Here is a 25554-nt window from a genome sequence, read left to right as displayed (position 1 = left end):
TTTTTATTTATTTCTGAGTTTTGATTTTCTCCAGACTTCTTTGCTGAAAAATGGCTGTTATTTCTGCATTAATCTGTGTGTATCTCTGTTCTTCCTGTCAATAGAATCTAGTATCCAATTTGTTTTCCATTTTTTTCATGAATTTATGAAAAAATTTTATCTTTCTTATTCCCAAAGCTGTGATTTTTTTTTCTTTTAGTCTTTTCAATCTTAGGAAGGAGGAGAAATATATTTGTGCTCTTTTTGCTCTTTTTCATTTTAGGAAGGAGGAGAAATATATTTTGCTCAGAGAACAGTCTTAAGCTGGAGGGCCAACAAACATTGTCTTTTATAATCACATAAAGGATGTATAAATATTTTCTGATGAAACAACAGTGATACTTAAAAACAAGCAAAACTTAACTTTTGATATTAGTATGTTTTAGCATCAACTTTCTTTAGCAGTGGGAAAACTGGTAGGTGGAAGATTCCCTTTCACCATGGTTGGATGGCTCACTCTCATGCAGTGTAGCAGGCAAATGCATCACCCTCTATGTTGCCATGCATATATTGGCATTATTAGTATTGTTATAAAATAAGTTAGAAAATAGCTCATAAAATATAAATTTACTGGAATAAAGAGAAAAACTTAACCAGCAGATTTAAGAATGTAAACTATGAGTTTCTCATGTTTCTGCATGCCTGCCAAGGAGAGACACTGTCCTGTTCTAGACTTTTTTAAAAATATTTTTTATTTTAATTGTTGTTGCAGTACAATTTTCTATCTTTTACTCCCATACTAGACTTTTTTTTTAAATTGCAGAAAAACACATAATATTAAATAACTCGCCCTTTACCCCTCCCTGCAGCCCTTGGTAATCACCACTGTTTCTGTTTGTATGAATTGGACTACTTTAGATACCTTATATAAGTGGAATTATACAATATTTGTGTTTTTGTGACTGGCTTATTTTACTTAGCATAATGTCCTCAAGGTTCATTCATGTAACATGTGACATTTACTTTTTAAGGCTAATATTTCACTGTATGTATATACATTTGGTTTATCCGTTCATCTGTCTATGGACATTTGGGTTGCCTTCACCTGACTATTGTAAATAATGCTGCTGTGAACACTGCTGTGCAGACATCTCTTCAAGAACCTCTTTCAGTTCTCTAGGGTGTATACACAGAAGTGTGATTGCTGGATCACATAGTAGTTCTATTTTTAATTTTTTGTTTTCCATAGTGGTTTCACCATTTTACAGTCCCACCAGCAGTGCTTAGGGGTTTCATTTTTTTCACATTTTTGCTAATACTTTATTTCTTGTTTCCTTGATAGTAACTTTCCTAATGGGTTGAGGTGATATCTCATTGTGGTTTTGATTTGCATTAAAATTAGATTACTATTTAAAAGAAGTTTGGACAGAGAACAGCCTCAGAATCCAGAGGTAATGATTATCTCCCTCTGGAGCAAAAGTTAGGTATGCTTGCTTATTTTCTATAATAAAATATTTAGATTACCTAAGCTTGAGGTTGCTCAGTTGTGCAGCATTCCTTTGAGCTCCTCCTCACCAGCATGGTAACTTGGGAGCAAGGGGAACCAATGTAAACAGGAAGCTCTTTTCCTCTGACCCAGGAATCTTCTGAGGGCCAGCACCCACAAAAGTGTGGCAGGCTAACTAGTTACCTTTCAGACAGGGTGAAATCTGAGGCCTTTCACACTGAATTACAAAACTGAAAAGTGAGAACATATTTAATCTCAAAACAGTAGTAACACAAACACAAATGTCTCCTATAAGAACGTTATACTCCTTTAAAAAAGTGTTTGTTTTCCAGTGTTTAATTTTTTTTTCTTCCCATATTAGTGCTGAGTTTCATGAGCGGCTAAGTAAAATTGATAAACTGAAGAATAGATATGAAATTCTTACTGTTGTTATGCTGCCCCCTGAAGGAGAAGAGGAGAACACACAGACCTATTATGTAATAAAGGTACTCTTAATTGATAGAATGAAGTATCCTTTCTTCATTAACAACCAAAGCAGCATTTTTTTTTTGCCATGAAATTTCAAACTTTATAGCACTTTCATAGCTATTGCACTCAACGAGGGCCAAAAAACATGAGTTGCTAATGGAAATAGTAAAGCAGTGTTAGTTTTATATACCTCCAGTCTGTGAGGTCAAAGAGAGGTCTGGATTACCCATTGACACTGTTTTTTGACCATCTTTGTGTCCTGTCATTTACTCTCATTTATTCAAGATTTATAATCTCTTTTACCCTGAGACATACTATCACTCAGGGTGTATGTCACATCTCTTCAACACCTCAGGCTCAAAGCTTTTATTTCACTATAGACACTGACTCACATGGCCACACCCCCTCGACCTTATCACCACTTTCAGTCACACCACTTCTGAAACCTTATACTCCATTGCAGTCCTGGTGTGGCAGATATTGACAGAGGAGAAGAGGCTGTCCCTTTACCTTCATATTAGGTGGGAGACAACTAAGCAGGTGAATCTGTCACGTTCTTTCTGGTATTTGGGAGCTGTCTGCCATCTCATGGTTGTCTTCACCAAGGAACCCATATGGAAAATTTAGAAGTGATTAGGAATTGGATGTAATTCCCTTCCTATTTATCTCCTCATGTAAAAAATACCCTGAACAGGTGTGCTTTCCTTTACAGAGAAGTCGAGGAAGATATTCAAAACACCATGAAGGAGGAATGAAAATGGTGACTTTAACTCATTCTTCCTGTCTCATACGTGCATAGGAGCAGGCAGATCTCCCAATTCTCACCTTTAGAGACTGGCCCTTGGGGATGTTCCCTCCCTTTTGACTTGTCTTACATAATCTGCCAAGTTTCTTACTGTAGTACTTGAGGGTGCTCCTATCATATGCTAAGTGAGACACCCTGCCACTTTGCCTCAGGAAATTCTACCTGATCTGTATGAGAAATGAGTCCCAGCTGTCAAACCCTTTTTATAACTCATCAGGCTGTAGTACCTCAGGGTTCTGCCCAATATTAACAGGACTTTCCTCTTTTCAGGGTCTGAGGGTTCCCCAGGAGTGAGAGGTAGGCTCTAGTTTGTAAAGCATTGGGAAGTTAGATGTTGCAGGTCCTAAGGTTCTCGAGATACCAAGGACTGTGATGAGTTACCTAACAGCACTAGTGTTAGAGTAATCTTTGTCCATATTTTGATTCTATCACTATGTAGGTGACCTTGAGTAAGTCATTTAACCACTTGGAGCCTTAGTTTCCTCACTTGCAAAATGAGGGTAATAATTACTTTTGTTGTAAGAGTGAGAAAAAGTATATAAGCTCTGAAGACAGTGCTTGAGACAAAATGAGCCCTCAATAAATGTTAGCTATCATAGTTATGATTAGTAATAATAATCCAATTCTCAGGAAAACAGGCACATTTTATGAGGAAGAATATTCCTTTTGCTCACAGTGAAGGTGCTGAATAAATGTCAGCATGTTAAATGAATCAAGGCTATCCTACACTTTTCCATTTCCTGACACCACACTTCACACTTCACCTTCTCCAGGGTCTACAGCTTACCGGTTATTCACATTTTTCATTGTATAGTATACTTACACATTTTGTGCTTAACAGTTCACATGTGCCAGATATGTAAAAATAAAGCTTTCTTTATAACTGAACTCACTGTATCTTATGTTGAGAAAAATTATCCATGGCCTGAAAATTGGGAAAAGCACTCAGTGGGTGTGCAGTGATGCCACTGCATGGTGACTGCAGACTTGGCCTTTTCTGTGGGCCCTCCAAGGATTATCTGATTCTGTAGGAAGGTACATCTTCAACAGGGTCTCTACGGATCTATGTGATAACTCTGTAGGGATAGATGTTAACTTGTAGAAAACTAATTATTAAAGCATAATTCTTGTCCACAATGCAAATGAATTTTGGCTAGTAGAAGTACAACTGACTTATACTCTGTAGGAAAGGTAACACAAGCATTATATTTTATTGCCATAAGAATGTATGTTTACATCTATAAGCAAATTTATTTCAGCATTTCTGACTCTATATTAAATCTGTTCAATTCTCCTTTTGAACTTGCCTGAACATCTTACTGGTTCCTTGAGTTGAATAAAATCTTTGACACATGCTGATTTTATATTAGTACAAGCATAATTTTTGACTCTTTGAAAATAGTTTGTTCAGCAGTTCACCACTGGGAAAAAACTTAAACTTGCCATTAGAAGTTAACTGTCATTTTTGTTTTTGAATGTGGTGTACATTTGTTGTAAATTTAGTTAGATCAAGATTCCTTCCCTTCGTTATATCCTTTACATTCCCCCCAAGTTGATCTTTCCTGATGGCGATATATATATATCATATATATATGATATATATATTATATACATGATCAGATATATATGTATATATCTCTATCAGGAAAGATGGATTTTTATCTACATATTTATAAATATATATAAATAAATATATAATATAAAATCACTGAGGAAGAGAAATTTAGTCACAGTGCTAACCACTGTTCTGTGTCCTCATGTTGTATTTCAGTGTATACACCAACTATAGATTCTGGGCCAAATGCTGCCCACTTTTTTCAGACATCCAATATATTGCCTCATTCAGTTAATATATTATCTATGGCTGTATTTATGCTATAGCAGCAGTGTATTTGGTATGAATAATTTTGACAAAGATGGAACGGTCCATAAAGCCTAAAATATGTATCATCTCATCCTTTACATACAGTTTGCTGATCCCTTGTATTGCTTTGCTAGAGCTGCCAAAACAAATTACAAACCAGGCAGTTTAAACTGCAGGAGTTCATTGTCTTACAGTCCTGGAGGCTAGAAGTCAGAGATGAAAGTGTCAGCAGGGTTGGTTCCTCCTGAGGGCTCTGGAGGCTGTTTTATGCTTTCAGTGGTTTGCTGATGTTTGGTGTTCACTGGCTTCTGGAAGCCTTACCATGATCTCTGCCTTCATTTTCACATGGCACTTTCCCATCTCTTCAGTCTTCCCTGTTAATGTCTGTCTAAATACCCCATTTTTATTAGGACAGCAGTCATATGGAATTAGGGCCCACCCTAACAACCTCGTGATAACTTTACATTTGCAAAGACCCTATTTTCAAATAAGGTCACTATTGAAGTATTGGGGGTTAGGATTTCAAAAGCCCTCACTTTTGGTCCTACAATAGGTTTATGTCTATTGGGGCACACGTGGCTTTGTTTTCCCTTTTACCCACCCTTGTACCTTTTGGTGTTTGACTCGTAAGAGCCTGACTGAAAAATATGATGAGTACCCAATGAAGGACTGGCGTCTTTCGCAAATTCCATTTTCAGTTTCCTCTTAGTCTTTGTAAGGAAACAGTTCAAATGGTGAAAACTTTAAAATTGAAACATTACCAATATTTTTTTCCCAATGACTATATGCTGGTTTAAATACATACAACTAGGATTTGAATATATTAACAAATGAAATTATTAGCTGATTTTAACTAACCATGAGTTTGGGGTACTTTTAAATACATATACATGCTATCCCCATTAGCCCTTACTTGGAGAAGTTCTCTGGGGTTGTTTGGGTACAACCCTACAAGAGCCCAGCCCGGTGACAACAGTAAGATGGGAAAAGTCACCGAGTATGTCCACTCACTGGGGGATTCCTGGTTTTTGGCAATTTATAAAACTTCATTTTTTTCCCTAGCCACATTCATCTTTCTCTAATTTAAAAAAATTTAAAGTGTGATAAAATATAAAGTTTGTCTTTTAACAATTTTAAGTGTGCAATTCAACAGTATTAAGTATATTCATGTTGTTGTGGCATATCACCACCACCAATCTCCAGGACTGTTTCACCTTGTAAAACTGAAAGTGAACCCATTTGACAATAGCTCCCCACATCCCTCTGGCACTCTACTGTTTCCATGATTTTGACTACTTGAGGTACTTCATTTAAGTTGAATTGTTAAGTATTTTTCCTTTGAAAAATATGAAACACTTCTCAAATTTGTATGTCATTCTTGCGTAAGTGCCATGCTAACCTTCTCTGTATTGTTTGCTTTAGTATGTGCTACTGTAGTAAGTTCTCTAATTTTAGCATTACTAATTGCTCAAAAATGTTGAAATACTACTTCTCTCTCTCTCTCTCTCACACACACACACACACACACACACACACACACACTTGGTTGGAAATAAGCTTTACTTTCCTAGGTGCACCTTGCCTAATCTCTTTTACTCCTTTCTAAGATATAAAATGAGAAAGTGTTCCCAAGCCTCTTTTAGGCCAGAAATAATACATTCTATTTGATATCCCCTCTGAAGCCTCCATCTAGTTAACTCTATTTTCTTTCTCAGTGAAGTTTATACCTGCTTAACTTTTTGGTAATTTGTGTTGGAGAGTTTTATGTAAGCTTTGGTTAGTTGCTACATTTCCATTGGTTTTGTATCCTATGTGCTGTATGTATTTTGATGGCCTTGAGGATTTGATCTTCTACTGTAAATCAAGTGAAAGAAATAAATGGTGCTTTATGTGGACCTCAAGGCAAACTGGTATTGTTGTGAGCTAACTATTTCCTCCCTGAAAACAGACATTTTCCCCCATGAGAAATACTTTTATTTAATCATTCTGTATTTTATAGGCCGCTCAAGAAAAAGAAGAACTTCAAAGGGAAGGTGACAGTTTGGATGCTAAGATCAACAAGGCTGAAAAAGAAATCTATGCTCTAGAAAACACCTTGCAAGTGCTGAACAGTTGCAACAACAACTACAAACAATCTTTTAAAAAAGTGACTCCATCTAGTATGTAGGAATTAACATTTTTAAATGAATATATGCAATTAAAGGTGTAGAGTTATGTTTGAGTGAGTCGGAACCCCTCTCCCCAAAAATAAGTGCTCAGGTGTAATTTCCATTATTAGTTCTAATGATACAGCATATCACTTCTCTAAGGGATTCACTTCCAATATGCAGAAGAGAGCAGCACATTAGCTGCTTTGTGTTGACTAAACAAGAGTGGCTCTACTACATATTGCCATACTGCTTTTCAATAAGTAGACATAAGGAATTTAACGTTTCATTAGAAAAAAGTATTAGAACTTTAATTAGTACGTGTAAGACTTTGACCACTTTCTACACAGTAAACATTTTAAAATTCTGTAAATTCTAGGTGATGAGTATGAACTAAAAACCCAACTAGAAGAACAGAAAAGAGCTGCTGATGAAAAATACAGATACAAACAAAGACAAATCAGAGAGCTACAGGAAGATATCCAGGTAAATTCTATAAGCCTTAGTAGTAAGCCCTATATAAGTCACCTGTTATTATTATTACATCTACTTTCTTGTTATCTTGTACAAAGATAATTTTTTAGAAAATAGTAAGAGATATCTCATTTAAATGAGAAAAAATAAGCAATTAAAGCATTAGTTAAAATCCCAGTGGAGAGCACAAGATGGACTCCTGATCATCACCTGTTAGTTGATGAATCGCTGCTAGTTAATTATAATGTATTCCTCTTTTATTTAATGTACTTTTCACTTAATTCCTTAAAAATCACCTTAAAGATTGCTCCATAAAACAAAAAGAAACTGAAAGATAAAAATAATCTAGTACAAAGAAGTTACTAAAGCACATCAATGAAAGAGAAAACAAGGTGCCTGGTAGCAGACTACATAAAATTTAGATTCTTTTTTGCCAATAAAGTTGAAGGAACAGATAAATTGTGAACTTCTGAAAGCTGTATGCAGTCAATAGTTTTCGAGTTATTTTTCCAAGTACCATAACAAGACTCTCCAGAATTACAAAACTTAATCCACAAAACCATTATGTATATTACATATAGTATATACAAAAGTAAATATATTAAAATTAAATGGATACTTGACAAATGGCAAGTTATAAAACTTATTTTGATTCTGGTATTTTAATACTTTATTTTCTGCAGACCATGGAAAATACTTCAGAAGTTGTAGGACATTTAACAGATAATGTCAAAGAAAAATTATCAGAGAAGCAGGCTTATTCACTTCAACTGAGTAAAGAAATTGAGGAGCAGAAGCCAAAATTAGAGAGAGTAACTAAACAGGTATTGATATTGTAAAAAACACTGACCTGTCATATTTACATTTTTTGAAGTTCCAAATGGTAAGCCCGAATCCTCCTTTGTCCATTTAATATTAAGTTCTGAAAAACAGGTTATGTAACTAACTACTGTCGACCAACAGTGTGCAAAACTCACCAAGGAAATCCGTATTTTGAGAGACACAAAAGATAAAACACTAGAAGAAGAAGACATCAACCTTCGCGAACTGAAAGAGTTTCACAAGACCATTGATGGAATGTTGGTTAATGTCACAGAAAATGCTGAGATCTATGTTATCCTTCAAACATACTTTCGACAGGTAGTAACTGTACCTTCTGGAATTTCTTAAACACTTCATGAAAATAATTTATGGCATTCATCAAAGTGAAATCTAATAAAAAATATTCTCCTTCTAAAATGCAGTGGTACTAATGATTACTATTGAATATTCTTCCAGAATGGTTTAGAACTACCTACAGCTAGTACTAGAGGCAGTCGTCAGAGTTCTAGATCATCTTCGCAGACTTCACTGTCATCAGCAAGGTAAGTGGAAGGTTCAAAAACCGTCTCCTTAACTGCTACCCTTAGTCAAGCCAGCCACTTCCATATTGCCACAGTGGTTCGATCTGCCTGTGCTCTCCTCATCCTTATCCACCTGCCTATGTCAGTGTCACAGACATAGAAGCAGTCAGCAGAGCAACTTTCTTTCCAAACTGTCTGGCGCACCATTTTCATTGTGGCACAGAATGTTCTGTTACGACCAGTAGGGTAAAGCAGGAACTTTTGGAGGTTACATCTGGCATGATCAACCCTGAGTGGAGGGCAAGGGGGAAATTTTTAACTGTAAGAGGGCAACTCAGATGTAGAAACATGTAAACAGTCAGCATTTGATTTTATTTATGCAACTTTAATGTACAAAAAAGGAAATTATTCTTTATTTTTGCAGTTTAGTGTTAATTCAGAATTCTGTCATCAGGGATGTTAAATCAACACTCTTGTGCTTTGGTGATAGAATAAAAGGACCCCATGTCTTACATTCAGTGGTCAGTTACTTGTAATTACTCCATGTAGGGATTTCACAAAGACAAAGGGATATTCTGAAAGACAGGTTTTAGGTAAAAAGAACTGTTGCTACATAAACATGGTGGGCAGTCACTTGGGCATCCAAGTATGGGCATCCCTATACTGTCAGAAAACAGTTTTTAAACTTAGCATTTCAGAATTGCATAGCTAGTATTTTCAAATGACCCCCGTTTTTCTTCTGTAAACAGGTGTCTCACTTTCTTCTGTTTATTTTGTTCCATCACCACTTATCACCCCTATACACTCTTCTATCTCCACTCCCTCCCCCCGCACCTGCAATCAAAACACTGTTGTCCATGTCCATGAGTTCTTTTCTTTTTCTCTTTTGCTCAGTCTCTACCCAACAGCTTCCCCATCTGGAGCTGTCAGCCTGCTTTCTATGAGTCTGTCTCTATTTTACTTGTTAGATCAGGTTGTTCATTAGATTCTACGTATGAGTGAGATCATACGGTACTTTTTTTCTCTGACTGGCTTATTTCACTCAGCATAATGTTCTCTAGGTCCATCATACTACCTAGTATCAAACTATGCTACAAGGCCATAGTAATCAAAACAGCATGGTACTGGCAGAAAAACAGATGTATACATCAACAGAACAGAGCACCCAGAAATAAACCCATCCTTTTGTAGTCAATATTTGACAGAGGAGACAAAAATATACAATGGGTTAAAGATAGTCTATTCAATAAATGGTGGTGGGGAAGTTGGACAGAAAAATGAAACAAGACTACCTTCTTACACCACACACAAGAATAAACTCAAAATGGATTAAAGACTTAAATGTTAAGACTTGAAACTATAAAAATCCTAGAACATGGGCAAAAAAATCTCAGATATTTCTCATAGCAATACTTTTTTCTGATATATCTCTGGGCAAAGGAAACAAAAGAAAAAATAAACAAATAGGACTACATCAAACTAAAGTTTTTGCACAGCAAAGTAGACCAACAAAATGAAAAGACAGTCCACTGAATGGGAAACACGTTCCCCAAAGACATACCTGACAAGAGTTGACACCCAAAATTTATAAAGAACTTAAAGTCAACACCAACCCCCCCACAAGCCAATTTAAAAACGGGCAAAGGACCTGAACAGACTTCTCCAAAGAGGACATAGAGATGGCCAACAGACATATGAAAAGATGCTCAATGTCAGTAATTACTTTCTTCTCTTATATAACCTATAATTTTAATTACTTTTCCCAGTACCCAAATTCCCATGCCCTCTTTTTGTTACCTTTTATGCTTAAAGAATTTTGCAAACCTGTAATGCTTAATGATTCCATCTCTAAATTAATTACAGTTGAAAACATTTTCCTTATAGACACATTTGTTAAACAACTTTTTACTGGTTTAAAACCCATGTTCATTATTACCCTTTTCCTTTTTTAAAAAAAGAATTAATTTGTTGTATTAATGGGCATGCTTTAAAAATTTTTTATTAGCACTCCTATTAGGTACTTTTTGCTCTCTTTAATTGTGGGATTATGTTATCTTTCACTATTAATGAGGGGGGTCTCTATTAAAATACAAATTTTTGAATTAAATTTATATTTTTTTTCTTCTAGTTCGTCTAGGAGTACAAGTACTTCTGCTTCTCAGACTTCGATGAAAGTATTAGAGCTAAGCTTCCCAGCCTCACCTTCACTAACTGGCAGCCCTTTGAGGCCAACTAGTGCTAGCAGTAGCTCCAGTAATGGTAAAAACAAAAAGAGCAGCAAGTAAACGTTTTAATCTTTCTTTGAACAAACTATAAACACAAAAACAACCATTTCACTTTTAAAATAGAAAATTCCATTCTATGCTTTTGGGTGTGGTATAATAACATTGAGTCCTGCTGAAGTAGTGTTAGAAAATTTTGACCAGACAAGTTTTACCAGTAGAAACTAGTAGTTGAAGAATTAATATTTAGCCAAAGAAATGTTTAATTTTTTTGTCCTTTTTCCTACTACCTTTTTCACATGGAAGGAAAGCAGTAATAGCTGATTTTAATAAGACTATGTGTCATATAAGCACAGGGAAAATGATGTTTTCCCGTTATTTCTGTTATGCTAGAAAATAGTTCACTTCTTCATTATTTCAGGCTAGCCATGCAACTACATTCACTTACAATCTTTCAGGAAGACACTTTTAAAGATTCATAAAGAGTTTATACCACTACTAAAATTCTCATTTACCCTAGAAGATCCTGAAATTAAGTTTTCTTTATTCAAAGAAATATACTTCACAGACTTTCGGGGGAGAAATCTGTTAGTTTCTTCTTTGGTATAATTTAAAATTTTTTAACCAAAAAATAGCATTACCTCTCACCTCTCCACCAAGAAAACAAGTGACAGGAAAGAGACATGATGTGCATCAATAAAAATGAAGCTGAAGTTTTTAGAAATCAAAAACATTAAAGATTTTGCTATCAAAATACAAAGGACCATAAAGAATAAAGAATGTATTTTCAAAATTTTGATTTAATACAAAGAAAACTAGTATGATTTGATTTGCAATAGGAATCCTATAAATTTAGAGAGGTAGACCAATGGATATGGAATTATTTATTCTAGTTAATACTTTGTAACATGTCCCCAACAGTGAACTCTTAGAATACTGTGGAGTATGAATACAATGTAACTAGTTTTCAAATAAATGTATTAGAATCTAAATGCTTAAGTGAGTACTGTCTCCTTCAAATCGTGGGGAAAAAGTATTTATAATTGTCACTGTTTAGAACTGTCATTTGCAGTCTCTTCTGAAAGGCAATAGTGGAATTAAATCTGATCATTATTGGAAAATATTACTACTTCCAGAAATAACTAGAAATGGCATTTCCACGCCCCATGAATAAGATGGGTAAAAAAGCTGGTTAACAAGTTTTTGGCTGAAATATTATTCTAATGCATGGGATTTTATAAGATCTAAAAAGAGTAATCTTATAGTCACGTTGGAAGTTCTTATTTTCTGCCTGTATTTCTTTGTAAATTACTTCACACCTAAAATAATATTACATACTGCTGAAGACAGGGATTGTATCTTACTAGCTCTGACCTTGGGAAAGTCAGTTCTCTGTGCTTCTTTCATTTGTTACAGGGAGAGTAACAGTTACATCAAAGGTTTACTGAAATAATCAGATAATAGATACAAAATGCACATGGCCTGACACATAGGAACTGCACAATAAAATCTACCAATTATTGAGTTACCACCCAAAGCGTAGCACAATATTTGTGGCATGTTTAGGCTCTCCGGCCAACACAGAAGTCTACATTTAACTGTTAAACGGAATAACAATTCCAACTTCAATGTAACAGTGCTAAATAGTAAGGCAAGGCCCATCACCAAATCCGGAGTTGTCTTAACATCCACCTGTTGTGTCAGAAAGTCACCTACTATGGAAACCAGGACACAGCCTGGGTACATAAAAACTAGAGACATAATGATGGTAAGGAAAAAAATTGAAGGTATCATGAGGTATTCTTGACAAGTATACATCCCAAATTATTTTTTTTTGCTGAGGTGGTGTGTGTACTCTGCTTAAGTTTGTATGTCCCAGGAAAGGAGCCCTGGGCTAGATGGAATTCACACAAGCTATTGTATAAGGTACTTATGCTGATGTTTTTGGTACCCAAATATAACAGTAAGCCACAAAGATGCTCTGGGAAATTACAGTGCTGGCTGATAGTGATGCTTGAATAAATTTTATTAAATAAAAATGATGTATATAAAATTCTGAAGTTGTACTAGGAATTCTTAAGGGTCAAGGGCTCTGTCAAGAGAATTTCCCTCTTTACAAACACCACTATGTAGTGATACCAGAGCTCTTAATACACAGAAACCAGGGACTCTTTTAAGATGAATTTCTTGGTGCAAAGATAAATGTCCAAGTGACTACCTCACCTGATACTACCTATTGTTTTTGACCAGTTTCTTTCTGTTTATAGTCAATTACTATTCCACAGAGGAAGCAAGCACATACAATGGGTTAAAAATAGTTTATTCAATAAATGGTATTGGGGAAGTTGGGCAAATATGTGCAGAAAAATGAAATTAGATGACCTTCCTATACCACACACATGAATAAATTCAAAATGGATCAAAGACTTCAATGTTAGACCTGAAACCATAAAAATCACAGAAAACATAGGCAAGCAAAATCTTGGATACTGCTTGTAGCAATATGTTTTCTGATATATCTCTTCAGGCAAAAGAAACAAAGGAAAAAATAAATAGGACTACATCAAACTAAAAATGTTTTTGCACAACAAAGGAAAACAACAAAATAAAAAGACAACACAAAGAATAGGAAAACATATTCTCTGATACATCTGATAAAAGGTTAATATACAAAATTTATAAAGGACTTATAAAACTCAATACCAAAAACCAAACAACCCAATTAAAAAAATGAGCAAAGGACCTGAGTAGACAATTCTCCAAAGAGGATGTACAGACGGACAATAGACATATGAAAAAATGATCAACATCACTAATCATCAGAGAAATGCAAATTAAAACCACAAGGAGATACCATCTCACACCGGTCAGAATGGCTATCATCAATAAATCAACAAACCAGTGCTGGCAAGGATGAGGAGAAAGGAAAATCCTCTTGCACCTTTAATGGGAATGCAGACTGGTACAGCCACTGTGAAAACCAGTATAGAGATGCCTCAAAAAATTAAAAATGGATCTTCCTTTTGACCAGGCAATCCCACTTCTGAGAGTATATATACGAAGGAACCCAAAACACCAATTTGAAAGAATGTAAGCACGTATATGTACACTGCAGTATTATTTACAATCACCAAGATATGGAAGCAGCCCAAGTGTCCATTAGTAGATGAATAGATAAAACTATGGGACATTTACACAATGGAATACTTCTTGACTAAAAAAAATTTTACCCTTTGCAACAGTGTGGAGAGACCTGCAGAACATTATACTAAGTGAAATAACCCAGCCAAAGAAAAGACAAATACTGTATGATTTCACTCATATGTGGAATCTAATGAACTGAGCTAACGAGCAAAATAGAGACTGACCCATAGATGGACAGCGGGATGACAGCTAAAAGGGGTTGGGAGAGGTGAGAGGGTGGAAGGATGAAGCAAAAAGGAAAAAGGACTCATGGACATGGACAACAGTGTGGTGATTTGTGGGGAGCGGAAAGTTGGTATAAGGGCACTAAATGGTAATGGGAAAAAATACAATAAACATTTTTTTTAAAATGTTGAGTTTCTTAGTGCAAAGACTGATGTCTGAGTGACTAATTCCTCTTGCTACTACCGACGATCTTTGAGCAGTTTCTTTCTGTTGCATTGCCAAAAGCTTTAGCTGAATCATTAGGCTCCATCACTGAAGTCAGAAGGTCACAAACAGCACATACCCAGTTATACTAGAAAGTTTTGGTATTTTACTATTGGCAAGAATAGTGAGACAGAACAAGGACTGAAAGTGCCTTCCTCCTCCATCATACTCAGACCTTTGTAGATGGATACTCACCTATCCCCCAACCTATCCATCCAGTGTCATCATGAATGATAATCTTAAAGGCCCATTAATTGGAAAGATTCTAAAGGCCATCATAAACACAATACCTATCACTCCTATCTGTATCTCCCAAATAATAAACTCTACTGCTTTCAATAATCTGGAGAGTATCCATACAACCCAAGTTCTGTCTTCAGCTCCAGTTGCTGAAAATTTCTTCTAATAAATCCACGCTTTGTTGGCCTAGTCATTTATTTGAACTCTGAGAAAAGAGGCATTGAGGAAGCATCGGGGGGAGGAGGTGTCAAGGAAGAAAAGTCAAAGTGCAGGCCAGCTCTAGGCTATTTAAAAACATGACCAGTGTGTTCCAAATGGGACATGTACAATACTAGGAGTTCCTAGTTTTCTTTCTTGCTAGAGAAAAGTCAGATTTATAGTATGCTTTTCTTGCCACTATCTGCTTTTGCTAAAGTATTGTTTTCTATTATGATCCATTCTTGCCTAGAATGTAGTCTCTAAAGTCTTGCCAATATTTTAAAAAATTTCTTAGGGCTACACTGCTAAGCAATAAGGCAGGTAGGTAGATAAATAGAAAGGGAGGGGGAGAGTGGGAGGTAGTGGATGGAGTAAGGGGGGGGGGGAGAAGGAAGGGAATAGGGAGGGGGAGAGGGAGAAACAAAAAGAAAGGAAAAAAGAAAAGAGGAAATGGACCCCTATTCAATTTTCATGCTTTATTCCTAAGGTATTTGTTAAGCTGGTACAGTCTTTTTTTAATTGAATCTGGCTTTAGAGGCCAATTAGACAAGATAATCTGTGTACCATTTTAAAAGTTAGTAAAAAATTAATAGAGTATTATTTAAAGAATATTTAAATGTATCTTTCAAAGCTGAGGGCTTTTACTTTAACAGAGAGGAGAATTAAATCATTTTTGATGACAACAACCCAAATGTTCAGTTCACAAATTTAATTTTCTCAAACAGCAGGATAAGGTAGATTCAAGGAATTCTCACATACCATAATACAATTAAGAAACACTTAGAGAATTATCTTGAAATTTAAGTCATCAAAGAAATACTATACTTAAACATATATATGAAAGCCTACAAATCAAGCTGTGAAAGAAGACCAACTAAAACAAATATATGACAATAACTAAAAATCATTTGCTTTCTTCAATCTCTACAAATAATTTTAGAACAACAGATTTCTGCACTGGACTATTTTAACTAAAAGACCCAAAACTTATTAACAGCCTTTAGATAATAGTGCTGATTCCCTTGGCATATTAATTTTTTTGCTTATTTCCTTTTTCTTTCTCAAATGCAGCTATCTGATTAAATATATTAAGTAAATTCTGAGGTAAATTTTTTTTAACTCCACTTTCTGAATGCTCTTTGCTATGTACCTCATCTTTTTCTGGAACCTCTGTTTTAATATCCTCCTCATAATTATCCTCTCTTCCATATTCTCTATGATTTTTACTTAACTGGTATCTTTGCTCATGTCTACTGAAATCACGTGATCCAGAGTATTTTTTATATTTTTCAACAGACTTGGAAGAGTAGTCTGAGCTTGCTGGTGAAGTGGAATACCTCACAGAACCTGGCTCCCATTTTCTATGGTGCTCTTTTCTTCCCTCTATATCTTTTTCACTTTTTCTGTAACCATAATTTTTTAACTTGTCTTCTGGATTCTTAGAGAAGGAATCTGAAGAATCTCTTCTACTGGAAAAATGTCTTTCATATTTATATGGTTTTTCTGTTTTGCTACTACTTGCTTGAGTTTTATCGGTATTATAAAAACCTCTTGGATCTTCAGACCTACCTCCAAAATCATCCGGAATCTCAACTGATGACGAAGAGAAAGGACATCTATCTTTCTCTTTTGCCTGCTTCTTTTCAGATGGTACCCTATCTTGCTTTTCCAGTAGTTTTTCCATTTCTTGTCTTTGGTTAAGAAAAGATGCTGATGTATTGGCTGGAACTGGGAAGTACTCATCTTTCCTAGTCTCATCTATCTGATTTGAGGATGCCTTAGCTGAATGCCTTTTGGAACTTCGAGAAGACTCTGAACGGTTCCTCTTATGTTTCTTATGCCGTTTGTGACCAGAAGAGGAAGAAGATGATGAAGAAGAAACGGATTCATCACCAGAAGAAACACTTGAAGAAGAAGTTGATTTTCTTCTTTTCTTCTTTAGCCTAAAAAAGTAGTTAATTCATCAAAAGTTAAGCACACAAATGTTTCCTAATTATCCATATGTATTTTAGTTCTGTTTTGTTTCTCTTAAAGATTTCATAAAAGCTGTGGCTTAGATAGGCAATTGTAATAATCTTAGTTATTATAAGATCCAATTTTACCATCAAGCACTACTTTTGGAGGGAAATACTTGTGTAGACAATTGTCACTCTAAGTAAATCCACTTCTACAAGACACAGTGACATTTCCAACATTACCATAAAAACAAGACCACCTTCACCCACAAAAGAGAATTAAAATTTTACACCTGGGTACTCTAAAGCATAGACTGTCTCTCCACCTCAGCACTACTAACATTTGTTGGAGTCCAGGGTGGCAGTGTGGTGGGAGGAGGTCCTACGAAATCACTGTAGGGTATCTAGCAGCACCCCTGACCTCTGCCCCCTAGACAGTACTCCACTAGTACGAAAACCAGCAACGTCCCCCAGGGGACAAAATTGCCCCCAGTTGAGACCCACTGCTCTATGTCGAAAACTTTTCGCCCTAAAATAGATAATGAAAGTAACATTACATATTTTAAATTTAAAGCTAATTCTCCCCCAACCCAAGATTTTCAGCCTTAGAATTCCACTTTCCTTAATCGCTCATAAAAAAGTTTATGGTACTTGTAATTTTCAGAGTAACTGGTTATAATTTGAAATACTTTTGTATATTTTTACTTACTTTACCTCCGTATGGCACTGTGTTTCAACTCAGTAGTTGCTTTAAATTAAAAAATACTAAATATTATAGTTTACCTTTTCTCTTCTTTTAAAAGCTTACGCAACTTTTCTGCACTTGTTTCTATTTTCTTTGTTTTCTGCTTTTCTTCCTTTTCAGCTTGTTTTTCTCTTAATTCCAAAGATTTCTTTTAGAACCCAGATATCGGAAAAAACCACACGTTAAAAATAGCAGAATATATAAAACCCAATTTTTCAAAAAACCATCCCCCGACCAGAAACCAAATGTGGCATGCCCAAATAACCATATATCCAGCATTAAACAAGTATTTTTAACATAGAAAAATTAATCATACAGGTGTTTGGCATTAATCATTGGAATAGCCAGAACAGTTTTGAGGACCATATTGCAGTTGGTATTCCATAAAAAAGGGGAAGAAGCCATTGCATTGGTACCCATAACCCAGAGTGCAAGAAAGGGGAAAAAATAAGTAAAAATTATTTTTTAAAATTGAAAAATTTAAACAGTATACAGATTTTTATAAATAAAATTTCAATAATTTCCATTAAGGTGAATTGAGGGGAAATCACCACGTTCAAATACAAACCATTTAAAAAATAGCACAGCCCAGTTGAACGCATGATTACGTAAGATATCATTTTCCAGTGTGAGGATGGGGATGAGCAGCACCAGATGTCACAGACACAGCAGCAACGGTCCAATTCAGAAGAAAATGCATGAGAAAACATCATCATCAGTATTACAGGAAAAGACAGTTTAAAATATCTCTCAAAAAGATTTTTAGAATTAGTTCAATTACAGTAACATCACTGAATTTTTTAACCACCAGGAAAGCTCACATACCAAATCTAGGTAATCAGAATTTTCTCATAGAGTTATTTTTACTTTTGAGTACTAACAAATAAAAAGAGGCATTATGAAGCAATGTGAAAACTAATTAGGAAAATCTGTACCTAAAAAGAAACCTTTCATAATGCCTTAAGTAATCTAAGACAGTTTTCCACAGAAGAAAGTTAAGTTTTGGCATTAATTTCAAGTATTACTAAATTTCTAAGAGGAAATAAAGAATCACCTGCATATATTTATGAAGCTTTTGTAAAGCATCCTCTGCATCTTTAAAAGTGCCATCCAAATCCAAAGCTTTCTTATAGTAACTTTCTGCATTTAAAAACTTTTCTTCTTCTTCTAACCTAAATTTGAGAGGAAGATTTAGCTTTTTTTGCAAAAACGGAAGTATTCCAACATACATACAAATCAGAGGCTTTATGAGAAAACTTAATAGGAAAAGACTGTGTTTAGCTAATTATTTTCCAAATTGAACAGTACTTAACCATAAGCTTTTAACTACTATTTCTTTGATTAAAAAGCCATGTAAAACCACATAAAATATAACAAAATAAAACCCAACTCACAGATATAGGGAACAAATTGGTGGTTCCCAGAGGCAGGGATAGGGGGTAAATGAAAGGGGTGAAAATGGTCAAAAAGTAAAAACTTTCAGTTACAAGAATAAATAAGTCTTGGGGATGTAATGTACAGCATGGTGACTTAGTTGATAATACTGTACTGTATACTTAAAAGCTGCTAAAATAATCTTAACAGTTCTCACCACAATAAAGAAAATAATCTGCAACTATGTGTGGTGATGGATGTTACCTATACTTGTGGTGATCACTTTGCAATACATACATAGGATTTTAAACCATTGTGTTGTACACCTGAAAGTAATATAATGTTATATGTCAATTACATATCAATTTGAACAAAATAAACTCCAAAATAAAAAATCAAACAGGACTCCATTACTGGTAATTAAAGCCATGCTGCAGGTCCAGCACTGGCATTTTAGTATAATGCATTTCAACACACATCAACTAATATCCTCTAATAATTATAGTATGATCTTGAGCTTTAGCACAGAATTGAATAGGCTGACTTTTCCTAGTAGTTTATGAAGAATTTTCCTTTCAATAGAAATATTTTCCCAGCTTATTTACTGTTAAAGTTGCAAATATCAACATATAACAGGTACATCACAACTAGTCTGCAGATAAGATCCTTATCAGTTGATGCTTAAAAGTCCATGCTATGAAAAATCAGAATTAGAAAATTAGAATATAGGGTAGGGAGAGGATTTTGCAAAATATTTTCAGTTTTTAAAAAGTAGGAAAAAGCAATTACTGTAAAACAAATTAAGAAAACCCCAATGGCTTCAGCAGGGTAACTTCTGTGTCAGATGGGGTGGGGAGTAAAGGACTTGTCAAAGACGATCAACATTTAAGGCCTGGGTAGGTGGTGGTGGCATTCACTTATTAAAAGACATCAATACATAGGTTTGATTCTGGTATGGTCATACAAACTGGAATGATCAAATTCATGAAAAAGATAATTCTATTTTTAAAAATTTATAGTAAAATGATGGTATTAATTATGAACTGGTTTTTAATTATTAACCAGGCTGTCAGCAAATTCTTTATAAGTATATTTCCTCAAAAATATTTTATAAATTAGTCAATTAGTCATTAAGTATTTATGGTACAACTACTAGGCAAGGTATTATGCCAGCATCTCAGGACAGTAACAAAAGTTACATTGTTCTCAATGATTTGATCTTCCATTTAACGAGTTTGTGGATTCTTCTGGACAGAGTACAGCAATAAACTGAATATAACAGTGAAATTTCACTCATAATCAACAGGAAGTCTCAATTCATATTTCTGCCATTCTTCCACCAAAATGATGAAATGAATTAGAAATTAAATTCCTCTCTATTAAAACTTCTAGTGTGTGTCCTGGAAAAGGATATTTACCTAATTTTTTGTACTTTTATATTTATATTTCTATGTAATGAGAACAGATATTCAGAACAATAAACTCAAGTCACTAAAATATCTCCAATTAGAAAGAACCTTAGTAATAAGCAAAAACCCCCAGAAAATTAAGAGGACCACATTTAAAAAACATTTTCAACTAAGAGTGAAACTAAGACTGTTCTGAATTAAGTGAGTTAAAAATGTTCTTTCCTTATGTTAAGTTCAAGATTTTACAGTAGTTGGTTGGACATTAGATCTCTGCTATCAAACAAAATTTGACACTTACTGCCCTCCTCTTTCTACAAGTGTCTGGCAGAGGTATTTTCTTGCATTCCTATGAGTTGGACAGTTTTCCAATGCAAGCTCAAAATCTTCTATTGCTTTGTTCAGACTTCCTTTTGTTGCATATCTAGAGATATGAAACAATTAGGAGTTTATCTTGTAGGCCATTCATAAATCTTGTACATTCACCTTGTAAATTATTCATTAAAATCCATGATCCACTTACAATGCTCCTCGGGCTACCAAAGCTTCCACATTTTGTTTGTCTATTTCCAAAGCCTTATTGTATTCATTCATAGCATCCACATGGCGCCCAACCTTAAAATAATCAACTCCAATCTTCACACTAAAAAGGTATTTGTAAAGCATCACAAACATTTCAGAGAATAATCAAACAAAATGTTAGCATGGATAAAATTTTAAAGCAAATAGAATTTGGCTAATATTTAATCTTCCATACTCTCCATATATCTAAGAAGCACTCTGCCTTTGGATAATATTGTAACAAATTTTATGAAATCCACATATCAATATACTAATTCCTTTTGAAAAAAAATTTAATGTTGGCTAAAACTTAAGTGCGTTAAGTTTACAACATAACAGCATTTATACCTATAAGAAAGTTAATGTAAAAAACTCACTTTAATTCATTTATAAACAAATTTGGTCTTGATGACATGAAAATTCTTGTCTTACCCTAACCTTTTAAGTTACATAATGCAATTGTTAAAAGAAAAAATCTTCATACCATTTTAAAGCCCAAGATGCAGACTGTTTCTTTCTTAATGCAGAAGCAAAGTCATCTTCAGAGAAATTTTTGCTATTAAAGAAAACAAAAGTCAAACTGTATGTTTGTGTAAATACATTTGTGTAACTACAGTTCACTCTGACAGATAATAAAAACTCAACACTGAAAAAGTGAATCCCCAGAAAGTAAGAAATTTGTATACCATGTACATACACACACAACTTTTGAACTCTCAGGAATAATTATTATCCTTTTTTTAAAAAATACTTCAGTAGTACCCAACCACTAATCATTTTCCATATATGTCATATTGTTTAAGTCCTCTGCACTGCTATTTTTGTCTTATATACTTCGACTTACACTTTTTTAAAAAAAGATTTTCTTTATTTTTAGAGAGGGAAGGGAGGGAGAAAGAGGGAGAGAAACATCAATGTGTGGCTCAGGCATGTGCCATGGCTGGGAAGCTAACTGGCAACCCTTTGGTTTGCAGGCCAGCATTCAATCTACTGAGCCACACTAGCCAGGGGAGGAGTAAATATTATTCTTAAACATTATTTTTCTTTAGCATATACATAAAATTCCTATAAATTTTCTAAATATTTCTCTGTTCACATGGTACACATCTATCACTGAAAAGAGACTTAATTTCAGGAGACAGATCACCTAGTTCATTCAACCTTTGTCACACTGCTGCCACTAGGCATAGTACAGTCAAGTATGTCCCTCAGTTATGTAACTTCTGAGCTCACACCATTCACCTTACCACTTTGTTAACAGAGTAACACTGATTTACTATACCTTTGTAGGCCTCTCATTAAAGATGGTGGATTAGATTCATCTATTCCTAGTTTTCCTAGAAGGAATTCAACTACTCCTGGATTAACAAATCCCAAGGAACTTTGCATGATATTATCGTAGGATTCCAAAGAATTGCTATTTAGTTCAACACTCCTCCTAAAAAACAAATGAACAAACAAAACAGACACACAAAATATAAAAATGATTATCATAATTAGCATATCCCATTTCTGTTAACGAAATAATATCACAAGAGATTTAAATATTCGTATTATTTTTATACACGTAGGTGTGGCAACATCATGCCTTGGTTCCTTTTATCAAGTTGGAAGAAATTTAAGGGTTATAAAAATACACTGAGCATACTGTGAAATAAGAGAAATTAAAATTCTACTTTGCTGTTAGAAGGTGGACAAAATTTGCTATTTTTTAGTCAAGAAACTGTTTTGCAATTAATTGTTGTTGAAATAATGTGGATAAATTACCTGTAATACAAAGGAAGTTCTTCAGAACTAATTACACCTAATTTAATACCCGATAGGTGTGGTGGAAGAGATGAGTTATAGAGAGATACTGCAAGCTTTTCATGGTATCTGTCAATATCCTTGATTCCAGCTTAAAAAAAAATAAAACCAAGCTGATTACAAAGACAATGTACCCCCCCATCCTTGTTTCAAACACTATTCTTATTAAACTACATTTTCAAAATAAAAACAAAAATTGTAACAACCGTTACTTTTTTATTAATATGATGAAACTGATCACCTCGAATGATATCACCAGTCTGGTAATACGATAAAGGGTCCCCATGGTTACTGTGAGAAGGCACATCTCTTAACGGACAAAGAGCCTGCAATGAGAAGCATTTTAAAACATAGGGCATTTCATTCTTTGGTGATAAGGGTCTTCTTTTATCCTAGTTGTTCAGCATAAACAGCTAATAGTTGACATAATCTTAAAAAATCAACAAGCACCCTAAAGTCTAAATTTAAGTAAGGATTTTAATTGTAAAAGATTTCTGTGCTCAAACACAATTGAACAAGTTTTTTTATTTAGTTCAAAAACCAAAATCTCATGAAACTTGCAATTAATTTTAGAAATCAAATACACTGTAAGTATGGATGGGGAAAAAAGATATTTTGCATTTGTTAAAAATGAAACAAATTTTTCAAGTATGAGAATTCCAATGACAATGAAATGTGAATTCTCCAAATTGTATGTCTGTTATCCAGTCTGTGTTACCTTCTGCTTTTCTTCCTTTTCATCTGCCTTGATAGACAGCAAATATCAAATCCTTTAAAGTGACACAGTTCAAAATCAGGACTAGTCATCTCAAGCAAAGTATCTTATAATGTACAAATCACATTTGATCACTGTATAAGTAGGCTATAAATTTATTTCTAAATTACCCATATGCAAGTATCTAATGCCAAATACTAAATAATTAAAAACAGGTTCAGCTAGGAAAAAATAAGCCCCAAATACCAATCAATCTCACCATACCAACTGAGATCTCTTTAACATTTGAAAAAGGACCCCACCCCTGCCAAACAAGGGGACAAAAAAAACCAAACCAGAAATGGATAAATAACTCTATCACCACTAATGATTTTTGTAAAAAAGAAAAAGTTACCCTATTTTTCTTCAATTAAAATATTTAATTCTCCAAACTGTCAGTATGGTATACTTAAGCACAACTGGATGCAAAGACTAACTCTTGTACTGAAGTGACTATCAAAAAACAGAAGCAATCAAATAACAGAAAAGTAACTTACTGTGATTTCTAAGTGAGATATGTCTCTCATGATGCCACTGCCTAAACAAATCAACACCATGAAAAACCCAAATTCCCGAATGGAACTTATTCTTCCAATCACTATATCTCCACGCTCTATATCTCGAAAAAACAGCTCTCTCCGATCCATACTAGGTATTTCCATGAACTGCTCTAAAGGTGGCATGACTGCATAAGAATCTGGAAAAATAATTAACAAAATTACTAACCATGGTTTTGTGTTCTGCTTTATCTTAAGTGCTGTTAAACTAACCGCAATGAAAATATTTCAAGACTCAACTCACCTTCATTGTCTTCATTAACTTCAGATGCTGCAGGCGCATCTGATTTCCATGAAAGTGCAAAGAGAAGATCCGCTTTTTTGGAAATGAATTTTTGTATTTCAACGTTGTCGACTCTCTTCTCTTTTCTTAAAAAAAAAATTTACGAAAACTGGTTTACTTGCAAAACCTTTTAGCACATCCAAGCTTCTGCTTTCATCGTCCAATCGGGTCCATCCTAAGCTCGAGCCCATACATTCTCCAAGAAAAAGTTTAACCAGGGATTCCCTCATTCACCAGTCTGTAGTTGTTAAAAAGGGACGCCCGCAGCACCACATGCGAAAGCCCAAGAGAGTTTTGGCTAAAGAGTTGCCTTTGCCATCCAATTATTAGAGAAAAAGTTCAGCCCAAACCCATCATTGCCCCCAAACAAGAAGCGCGTACCCTCCTCCATCCAGCCCTCTGCACTAGCGCGTCTTAACGTGCTCAACCCGACAGCTCCGCCGCTTCAGGACTCATCCGCCTGGCTGCAGTAGTGAAGCGCCGAGTTGGGTCCCCTCCCCCGTCTGGCAGCCACGCTGCCGTCCCATTACCTGGCCTGCAACGGCTGCTGCAGCGGCAGTCCCCGGGCTGACTCGGCAGCCGACCCCAGGAGGCTCCGGAAGTGCGGATTATCCAGCTGTTCGCTACGGAGCAGGGACAGCAAAGACGGCCCGTGGTAATTCAGTGACTGCCGCAGAAGGTCCCGGTCCATGGTTAGAGATTACAGGGCTCAAATATGTGGACTTCTAGCTCCCTGGGTCCGTAACCCACCCAGGTGAGTGCCCACTACTTTAGCTCCGAGGTCCCAGAGACTGAGCAATCAGCGAGAAAGCCGCCGGAAGCACACAACTCGGACACGTAGGGTGGCCTTCCGGAAGTATTCTTGTGCCGCTTGTGCGTCGGCGCCCGAGAGTCAGTCTCGCGAAACGGAGTGAGACTACGGAAGCCTGAATGTTTGAGCCAAGCATTTCCTGAGTTAGGGGCTGGTTATGGCATCCAGATAGTAGTGTGTGTAAGTTGACTTTTAAAAAATTTCCCTGGTGTTATTCTTACATTGCAATGGCCCGAGCTTTAATCTAGGAAAAATAGTAACTCATCCTTTAATTTAGTGAGACGCATGTAAGTATCAGTGCCCCAAACTGGTGAGAACTCCGTACGAGTTACAAAGGCTTTCCCCTCAAAGTACTGATTGGATAAATCACTGGCTACGTCTCAGGCCTGAGCACACCAGAACGACTGCTTGGTAGGCTAGAT

At 35.3% G+C, this 25554-nt stretch overlaps 2 protein-coding genes, 1 long non-coding RNA gene and 1 pseudogene across 3 annotated transcripts in view; 2 read left to right on the top strand and 2 right to left on the bottom strand.

The window, feature by feature from the left end:
- Positions 1-11514, top strand: part of CCDC39 (coiled-coil domain containing 39) — a 48429-nt gene extending 36915 nt beyond the window's left edge. The window contains exons 14-20 of the mRNA XM_045850904.1: positions 1848-1971; positions 6623-6782; positions 7150-7256; positions 7928-8068; positions 8208-8384; positions 8523-8608; positions 10716-11514. Of these exons, the coding sequence (XP_045706860.1) occupies positions 1848-1971; positions 6623-6782; positions 7150-7256; positions 7928-8068; positions 8208-8384; positions 8523-8608; positions 10716-10872 (952 nt within the window). The 3' untranslated portion in view covers positions 10873-11514. The remainder of the gene's footprint in view (positions 1-1847; positions 1972-6622; positions 6783-7149; positions 7257-7927; positions 8069-8207; positions 8385-8522; positions 8609-10715) is intronic.
- Positions 5965-6064, bottom strand: LOC123827593 (annotated as a pseudogene).
- A 2521-nt stretch (positions 11515-14035) lies between the features above and the next one.
- On the bottom strand, positions 14036-25156 carry TTC14 (tetratricopeptide repeat domain 14). Its single transcript, XM_045850907.1, has 12 exons — positions 24852-25156; positions 24283-24407; positions 23979-24178; positions 22969-23053; positions 22689-22818; positions 22204-22359; positions 21406-21477; positions 20884-21003; positions 20662-20784; positions 18635-18752; positions 17619-17728; positions 14036-16823 (listed from the first exon to the last, which is right to left on the bottom strand). The coding sequence occupies exons 1-12, from the start codon at positions 25010-25012 to the stop codon at positions 15911-15913; spliced, it is 2313 nt and encodes a 770-aa protein (XP_045706863.1). The 5' UTR covers positions 25013-25156; the 3' UTR covers positions 14036-15910.
- Positions 25157-25257: 101 nt separating this feature from the next.
- LOC123826806 overlaps positions 25258-25554 on the top strand; it is a 37227-nt gene continuing 36930 nt past the window's right edge. The window contains exon 1 of the long non-coding RNA XR_006787134.1: positions 25258-25312. This is a non-coding gene — a long non-coding RNA (uncharacterized LOC123826806). The remainder of the gene's footprint in view (positions 25313-25554) is intronic.

Source organism: Phyllostomus hastatus, unplaced genomic scaffold (assembly GCF_019186645.2).
Source record: "Phyllostomus hastatus isolate PE091 unplaced genomic scaffold, TTU_PhHast_1.1 phas_contig_86, whole genome shotgun sequence".
Lineage (NCBI taxonomy): Eukaryota > Metazoa > Chordata > Mammalia > Chiroptera > Phyllostomidae > Phyllostomus > Phyllostomus hastatus.
This window is presented reverse-complemented; position numbering and strand designations above follow the sequence as displayed.

Bases quoted from the DNA above. Each gene is read 5' to 3' on its own strand.
- TTC14 (XM_045850907.1), bottom strand. From the start codon at position 25,012: ATGGACCGGGACCTTCTGCGGCAGTCACTGAATTACCACGGGCCGTCT. The intron at 22,360-22,688 runs GTAATTTATCCA...TTTGTTTTTTAG, and splicing joins GAACTTCCTTTGTATTACAG to GAGGAGTGTTGAACTAAATA. The intron at 17,729-18,634 runs GTGATTCTTTAT...GGGTTCTAAAAG, and splicing joins AGCTTCATAAATATATGCAG to AAATCTTTGGAATTAAGAGA.